The 8235-nt window shown below is 51.6% G+C and overlaps 2 protein-coding genes across 2 annotated transcripts; one reads left to right on the top strand and one right to left on the bottom strand.

The window, feature by feature from the left end:
• Positions 1 to 351: 351 nt before the first annotated feature.
• On the top strand, positions 352 to 3790 carry SURF1 (surfeit 1; the record flags this gene model as incomplete). The annotated part of the gene is made up of 8 exons (XM_010147977.1): positions 352 to 433; positions 557 to 684; positions 1192 to 1274; positions 1970 to 2161; positions 2415 to 2487; positions 2843 to 3005; positions 3376 to 3457; positions 3724 to 3790. Coding segments are annotated over 8 exons (870 nt in total), but the record flags the coding sequence as incomplete, so codon positions are not given.
• Positions 3791 to 4507: 717 nt separating this feature from the next.
• Positions 4508 to 8038, bottom strand: RPL7A (ribosomal protein L7a; the record flags this gene model as incomplete). The annotated part of the gene is made up of 7 exons (XM_010147965.1): positions 4508 to 4674; positions 4987 to 5056; positions 5479 to 5609; positions 5927 to 6006; positions 6339 to 6479; positions 7279 to 7428; positions 7868 to 8038. Coding segments are annotated over 7 exons (848 nt in total), but the record flags the coding sequence as incomplete, so codon positions are not given.
• Positions 8039 to 8235: the final 197 nt, after the last annotated feature.

The raw sequence follows: 8235 nt of genomic DNA, 5'->3' as shown, positions 1-8235 counted from the left end.
CGGCTGCACCGCGCGGGGCGAAGCGGCGCCGGGCGGGAGCGGAACGGGTGGCAGAAGGGCTGTAAATCCCGGGAGGGCCCGGTGCTCCGCGGGCGGTCGTGTCAGGACTCGGCCGAGGCGCTGTGTCCGTGGGCGGAGGGGGATGGACCGTCTGCTGGGCTGTAGTCGGCTCTGCCATCGGAATTCGATTTTTTTTAAATTACAGCCTAATCCACGGTGTTTTGGCCACGGCCGTGAAGGCTCAGCAGTGGGTCAACGACGTTTCATTGCGTCGTGGAGGCACCTGGTATCATCCCGACACAGGTTTGCCAAAACACAGACACCAGACAGGATCTTTCTTAGTTCCTGCAGGTATCGCGTTGCTTGATCAGAAGAACTTTTTTTGGGTGTCCCCTAAGTAAAGCAGGTTCGGGTCTGCTCCAGCAGACAAAAGGTAAGAAAGCACTTGCGCTGGGCTTGTGCCCTCATTCACCCTTATACCAAGAGGTGACATTTTCTGCGGGAACTTGGCATGTCCCCCCGTACAAATCCTATTCCTCACGCTGTTCTTCTCTAGATGCTTGTTTGAGGTTCCGCAGACCACAAAGTTCTGCAGCAGCCGCTGACGCATCTGGCGAGGACATCTTGCTCAAATGGGGCCTCTTCCTCGTCCCTCTGACCACGTTCTGTCTCGGCACCTGGCAGGTACAAATATTTCCTCTTTTTCAGGAGGTGAGCTCTTGAGGGCTGTCAGGTTTTTCCATCTCTGGCTGTTTATCTAGTTCACATCACATACACGGTGAAGATTTGCTGTTATTCTCTGCTGCCCAGAGCAGCTGTGGATGCCCCATCCCTGGATGTCTTCAAGGCCAGGCTGGATGAGGCTTGGAGCAACCTGGTCTGGTGGAAGGTGTCCCTGCCCATGGCAGGGGCGTTGGAACTGGATGATCTTTAAGGTCCCTTCCCACCCAAACCATTCCATGATTCTATGATTCTGTTTTCCAAGTATCTATAAGTCTTTAAAGTAGAAATTCTTATATTTTTACATTTGTATTTCATTATAAGTATTTCCTCAAATTAAAGTCAATAACCTCCATTGCCCTATCTCCAATTACCCTGTTTTAGGCCAGGTCTGTGGAGAAACTGGTGACAAGGATTTTAAGGCTTGCCTACCACAAGGAATTGGGTTTTTTTGTGTTTGTGTACTTTCAGGTTCAGCGACGAAAGTGGAAATTAGATTTGATTGCACAACTGGCATCGAGAATCACATCAGAGCCCATCCCTCTGACATTAGAGTAAGGAAGCTGAGGCAGCTTGTCTACAGGGTGCTGACTGTGCTGGGGGTGTTCGATATGGTCCCTGCCCTAACGAGCTTATGCCAAACTAAATGGCATGAAAATGAAGGGATGCAGTGGGAACCAGGACGTGCAAACAAATGAGACAGACAGACATTCTGTTAATTCAGGAGGATGTGGCTCATAGTTCATAACACCTGTAATCCTCCTGGAGAAGGAGGACTTTGTAGCCGATGCCTGTGACGTCCCAGAGGGATTATTCCTGCAACAGGGAGTCTTGGATCAATCACAGGCCCTGCCCCAAGCGTGGAGCAGTTGTGTCAGACAGGAGAGCGATTGTTACGGTCACTCGGCCGTACGGCACAACTGCCAGAAGGGTTCAGTTGTTCGATGGGGGGATGGGAAAAACGCAGGCTCCCTGCTGGCTGGATGCGCGGGCGGTGTGCTGATCGCCTGCGCGTGCCGTCAAGTGGCACTGGGCTACCGGTGTCGCGGAGCAGAACTGCTCTCCAGCTGCCCACGATCGTCCCGATCTGATTTGCTGTGACAGCAGTGGAAAGCCTGCTGCTCGTGCCAGGAGGCGTTTGCCTTCTGGCCCTGGAGGGAACCACTGGGGAAAAGGAGAACCCCATGATGAAATCCCCTCATTTGATTTGCCTGTCACAGCCAGGATTTTGTTTCCACCTTCCATGCAGCCCCATGGAACTGAAGGAATTGGAGTACAGACCCGTAAAGGTCCGCGGGCGTTTTGACCACTCCAAGGAGCTCTACATTTTGCCACGGTCACTCGTGGACCCCGAGCGAGAAGCCAGAGAAGCCGGGCGGCTGACATCCCACCCGGAAAATGGAGCGAACGTCGTTACCCCTTTCTACTGCACAGATCTGGGGTGAGTTACTGAAGTCATGGTTCACGTGAGCAACTCGCCTCTGTTTTGAGAAGCTGCATCATGGTGGCTGGGTGTAGAAATGGCTCCCTCTCCCTTAGAAATCGTCTCACTCTGTTTGGAAACTGTAATTTTCCCGATGCGTGACAAAGTGGCATCAAACATACAGGTTGTTTCTTTCCTTGACTCCGAGTTCCAGGCAGCAGCAGGAACACGTTTCCTTTCACTCACGAGCCACTTCTTTGTGTAACTCTAGGGTCACGATTTTAGTCAACCGAGGATTTGTGCCCAAGAAGAAACTGAAACCGGAGACCAGGCTGAAGGGACAGGTAAGGGGGATCCAGGGAATGTGCTGTGACTTCCTGGCCTTTCATTCCCCAGAGGCACTGCTGCCAAACCAGGGAAGGCAGCAGTCACCTTCAGCACCATGGGTCAGTAGTCACTCTTTTTCAAAGAAGGGAAATCTTTTCTTCCCACCTTTTTGCTAAGTCAACCATGGATTTTACAGCCATGGAGCTCCTTGGTCTGCCTTTTCCCTGCTGTGCTGCAGCACTGCCGGGCACAACCACTTGATTTATAGTCAGAGCCCCCAAGGGCCGTGTCCTCCTACCAGGACCCGGCCTGCCAGACACGGAATGAACCTTGAAGGAACCTGTCTTTTTTCTCCTCTGCACTTCTCTTCAGATCGAAGAGGAAGTCGACCTTACTGGGGTGGTGAGGTTATCAGAAACCCGGAAACCTTTTGTGCCTGAAAACAACATTGAGAAGAACCGCTGGCACTACCGCGACCTGGAGGCCATGGCCAAGGTGACGGGCGCTGAGCCCATCTTCATCGATGCAGATTTCAGTAAGTCACAGGAACACAACGCCAGCTGCGATGTACATCGCTCTCCCTCCCTTCCCCTTCAGCCAGCGACTTCCCTCAGCACCTGCGAAGGTTCGGCATCTCCGCTCGCGTACCCTGCTCGGTTTGCTGCTGGGGAGGCGGTGGGCAGCCGGCACTGCAGAGCAGTAGCGTGCTCAGGAGAGGTGCCAGCAGCGATGCCTTGAGCACAACCAGCCCCTCGCCGCAGGGCTGCCAGCCCCATGGTTCTGGCTTTGTGGGCATCTCGGGAACCCCCCTGCCTGAGGGAGAAGCAGGGTATCCAGGGCTGAGTGCCTTCATCCTGCTTCTCGCAGCTCTACACAGCTGGGTTTAACTCGTGTTGTACCCGCAGGAAGCACCGTGCCGGGGGGGCCCATCGGCGGCCAGACCCGTGTGAGCCTGAGGAACGAGCACATGCAGTACATCGTCACCTGGTAAGTCCCCCCATCAGCCTGCGACCCACCTCCCACACGCCATCCTGAAGAGAAGGCTCTGAGCCATGCTTTGCAGAAAGCAGGGTGGCGCTTCCCGCCGGCTCTTGCCCCATCAGCGAGACCGGATGAGCACCCAAGCCTCAACAGCCCGGAAACTCTAACATTTCCATGGGGATTTGAAGTGACGGTGTTTTCCTGCACCGCAGCTGGCTTAGGGCTGTCCGGTCCATCCCGAGAAGGTGTCAGCGTGTACCCTTCTTTTCTAGGTATGGCTTATGTGCTGCAACTTCACTCCTGTGGTACAGGAAGTTTATACAAAAAATACCTCTGTGAGGGGAAGGGCCAGTTTGTGCTGGTCTGTATTTGCCCTGAGCAGACTTGGAGAAGACAGCAGCATCAGCAACGCGCTCAGCAGCGGCACACAGCCGGCAAGCTGCAGACGGACAAGCAGCTCCTGCAGACTGAGCTCCTACCAGCACAGTTCTGGCTGCAGCTCGGAAGCGCTGGACTACAAAACTGTAAGTGGCAGTCCAGAGCTGATTTGTGATCTCAAGGAATCATTGCTGTGGTTGGTTGTGAACTGCAACTCTTCTAACTCCTTCACTGCTGTGCTTTCAGCACAGGATGTTGTCAATCGGTTACTTTGCAGCAAGTAGTTATTCCCCAAGTGGTTTGCAGCGGCTGCATCAGAATAAAGCGGGTCTCCACGTGCTTTCCTGGTGACTTGTACTGCGCATCGTACATCCCACGCGTGCGGGACGAACTGAAGGTTGCTGTGGATGCTGGCGGCTCGCTGGGTAAGGCAGCCCGTGGCCTCGCAAGAGCGTGACGAGGGCCAGCGCAAAGCAGCTGCCTCAGCTGGAGCCTTACTGAGCTTGGCAGCCTCCAACAGCGCCCCAAGACCAAGTCAGCGGGCAGGGAAGAGCAGAGTGACAGCGTCTGCACTCCTCTCCCACTTCAGCCTGCCTCTGACCACTCCTGCAGCCCACGAGGGGGTTAGCCTGTTGGCACCCCGATAACCCATGCTGCAGAGCACTAACAGAGACCACGGACACTTCACCTGGGGGTTTATTCTCTTTATGTACAGAAAACGGTCCCAATCCAGCACACCTCTAGCCCAGCTTAGTCGCCAGTTCCTTAGCCTTTGCTTTTTCGAGCTTGGCGATGCGAGCCACTGATTTTGGACCCAAGACATTACCGCCCCAGTGACGACGGATCTGCAAAGAAGCGAGAGCAGGTCAGATGCCTCATACAATCTTGTGTTACTCAACCAGCCGGCTGAATTCCACTCCCCTATGCACGAGGGGCAGGGCTACCTCAGCCAAAGCGGTACGACATTTTGGGGCAGCACAGAGATACCAGGGTTTAAAATCTCCCTGTGAATGGTGCTCTGGAGACCAGAGCTAGGTGCAACACACCCAGCAGCTTACAGCTGATGTCACCATGTCTAAAGTGAGGTGCGTTTTACTGGGAAGCTTTTGGGCCTCTAACAACATAAACTAAGACAATGCAAGCAGCAGCGATCTTACCTCATCATATCTGTCGTTGTAGTTGGTCTTGACAGCCTCCACCAGCTTTGCGAGGGCTCCCTTGTCCTCCCTGTTGGGGAGAGTTATAGATCCTTTACAGCCTCAATGTAACATTTACCATCAATCTTTTGCCTCAGGATTTAAGAGCTCATACTGGCAACGTGATTTTTCAGGTTAAAGCATCAGCATCATTTGCAAAGGGTTAACCAACCATCCATGATTCAGGAACTGCTGCTCAGATCAAGGTTAATAGTGCCATCCACGTATTTTAGAGTACCCATCCGTTTTGGTAAACCAAAACAATCTGCATCTTGAGGATCTGACAGAGCTCTTCATACAAGCAGACATCTACATGACACATTACAGAGGTAGTTTTACTTAGTTTTACTGCTTTACACTAGGGAGAGCCAGGTTTGCTATCCATCTGCCCAGCCCGTGCTTGCTGGCAGTTTGCTCTCCCCAGCCCGTCGAGCCAGTGCGCAGGATACTTACGGGTTAACCTGGGTGAAAGCAACAGAGGTACAAGTCTTCCTGTGGACCAGTCGCCCCAGCCTGGCTTTGCCCTTGATGATGCAGTACGGCACTCCCATCTTGCGGCACAGAGCTGGCAAGAAGACCACCAGCTGAAAAGAAAGGCAGCATGCTGTGTAACTGGGGGAGAACACCTTCTCACTCTTTCAATCAGCCTGGGCTGTGGCAATTGCTCAGTGTTAAAAAGCTCGTTTTGCTCTTCACTTGATTCAGGTGAAGAAATTCATACATCACAGCAAGGGCCAAGCCTCAGTGCAAGACCAGGACAGCAATGAACATGCAGAAGTATCCCAATTCTCGTAAAACACTTTTTACACCACCTAAAAAAGGCATTTTCACCCCACACCCAGGTCTGACTTCAGCTTAATGACGCAGGGAGCTTGTTCTGCGTACCAGTGAGCGTGCTTACCTCAATGGGGTCTACATCGTGGGCAATAACTACAAGCTGGGCTTTCTTGTTCTCTACCAGAGTGGTGACACTGTTAATACCTGAAAAACAAGTTACAGATAAGCTTTGATTCCGCTCAGTCTATTTTCAGAGCTGTCACATAAGCCTCGTACAACCAGCTGAGATTCCACCACGCAGCTTCAGTGTGAGAAGTTATCAAACTTTCACAGCCAGAGAAGATATTCCATGGACAACTTGCTATAGCTCAGGGTTAAAAAGCTCGTCTGTTTGGCTCTTCACTTTGAGCTCAGGTGAAGAAATTCATACATCATTGCAATAGCTTGTCCAATCCTGTTTGGCTGGAGCAAAGCACCAACTCGTCAGGTCTCTAACTACCCACATATGAAGCAGCCAACTGCATGTACAGATTTACCTGCTCGCAGGACCGGTGGGCGCTTGGTGGGAGCGTCTCCCTTTCCTGCAGCTTTCTGCTCAGCACGAGCCAGCAGCCTCTGCTTCTTCTCTTGCTTATTTTCTGGCCTGTATTTGTGCGCCAGCTTCAGAAGCTGCGTAGCTGGAAGAGAACACCTGTTAGTTAGCTGCATGACCTGAAAACCTAAGCATTACTTTTTGAAATACTGAAGTGCATCAGCGATCTTGGTGGTGTGTCATCGAGTGGATTCAGACAGCAAGGTTAGCATCATCTGCACAGTGCAAGAGCAGAGCCAGCACAGCACCCCTGGAGCCCGTATTTACACGTCCCTCAGTTCACTCTTTGGATGAGGAAATGCTTGCTGATCCCCCCCCTGCAATTATGGCTTAAGGAGGTGCATTTTCTTCTTTAAAGCGAGCAGCTTGTTCGGCAACACCTACGAGGGAGTTGTGCTACACAAACTGTCTTGCACAGACCCCTAGAGAAGACACTTCACTTGTTCACAGAAGACTGAAGTCCCTTCTGCCCATTTCAGTGTCAGCCTGCAGGATGCTGCCTTTCCCCCAGCAGCCTGCACTCATACACATTTCTCAAACGATATGTTTACACAGTTAGAAGAACCCTATGTCTTCCACATCAAACTGGAAGAACAGACTCTGACGGAAGCAAGATAACTCTTGAGTTTGGGTCATTAAATAGGATGTTTCATATTTTCTGTTTGCTTTTTGAAGTACACAGCAGCTGTCAAGGCTTAACCCAGACAAGCCAGACCTGAGCTTGCTACTGACATCACCCCAATCTCTATTAAAGCCTCCCTAAAATGCCTCAAAGATCCTCTCCAGCTTAACCTTTGTTAAGTCTTATTTCAGTTTCTTTCCCCTTCTGAGGCATCTCCCATTAACGACCCAAGTCAGGGGGTCTTTGTGGGGCACATCCTTACCTGTCTGGCGGTCCAAAGCCTGCGTGAACTGGTTAATGGCAGGAGGCACCTTCAAGCGTTTGTAAAGAATGGATCTCTGGCGCTGCAGCCTGATGTAGCGCGGCCATTTCACAAAACGGGTGAGATCACGCTTCGGCTGGATGTCCTGTCCTAAAAATACAGGCTTTAACTCAAAGCTGTTCCAAACCCGCACGGCCGCAGCACAACGAGGCACGAGCACATCAGTGATCTTGGTGGTGAGACGTCAGCACTATCACTCAGATAGCAAATATTCTTTCACATCATCTGCGCGCCGTGCAACATTGGCACTACACAAGGCTGAACTCACTTCCCACACTACGTGCAAAAGGGCAAGATTCAGCACAAGAGAATCATACAGACAATCTCTGTAATAGGAAAAAATCAGCAAATTGTCCACAGCCACCTTCAGATGCCTAATGAAGGACACCTCTTCATTGCAGACAGTAAGACAACTGCCTTCCTCACTCTCCACTCCCGATTTACTTACAGTAATTCCAGATACAATTTAGACATCTGTCTATAAAACATAACAAAACTGAACAAGTAGCCCAAATATCCATTTACTCACCAATGCCAAAGTTCTTGGGCCTCTTCTCGAAGAGGGGATTGACAACCTTCTTGGCCTCCTGCTTCTTGACTACAGCAGGGGCCGGGGCCACCTTCTTGCCCTTGGCCTTCTTTCCTTTCGGCTGCAAGTAAGAAACAGACTCTTCCTTCTTTTGCCTCCAACACTTGCGTACTTAAAAAAAACCGTCAGTCCACCTTGTACATGCAATTTCCCGGACATTTCACCAGCCCAGCAGTCGCCCAGCCTAGCCTTGCTATTTCAGAGACAGCAAATCCTTCCCTTTGACTTTAAAAGGTTTGTGAACTTCTCTGAAAGGCCATTAAAACCCAGCAACCGTCCGAGGGGCCGTGGGCACCCCCGGCGCGGGT

The sequence above is a fragment of the Eurypyga helias genome, unplaced genomic scaffold (genome assembly GCF_000690775.1).
Source record: "Eurypyga helias isolate BGI_N326 unplaced genomic scaffold, ASM69077v1 scaffold10980, whole genome shotgun sequence".
NCBI lineage: Eukaryota > Metazoa > Chordata > Aves > Eurypygiformes > Eurypygidae > Eurypyga > Eurypyga helias.
The sequence above is the reverse complement of the archived record's forward strand: the minus strand, read 5'-3'. Positions and strand labels throughout refer to the sequence as shown.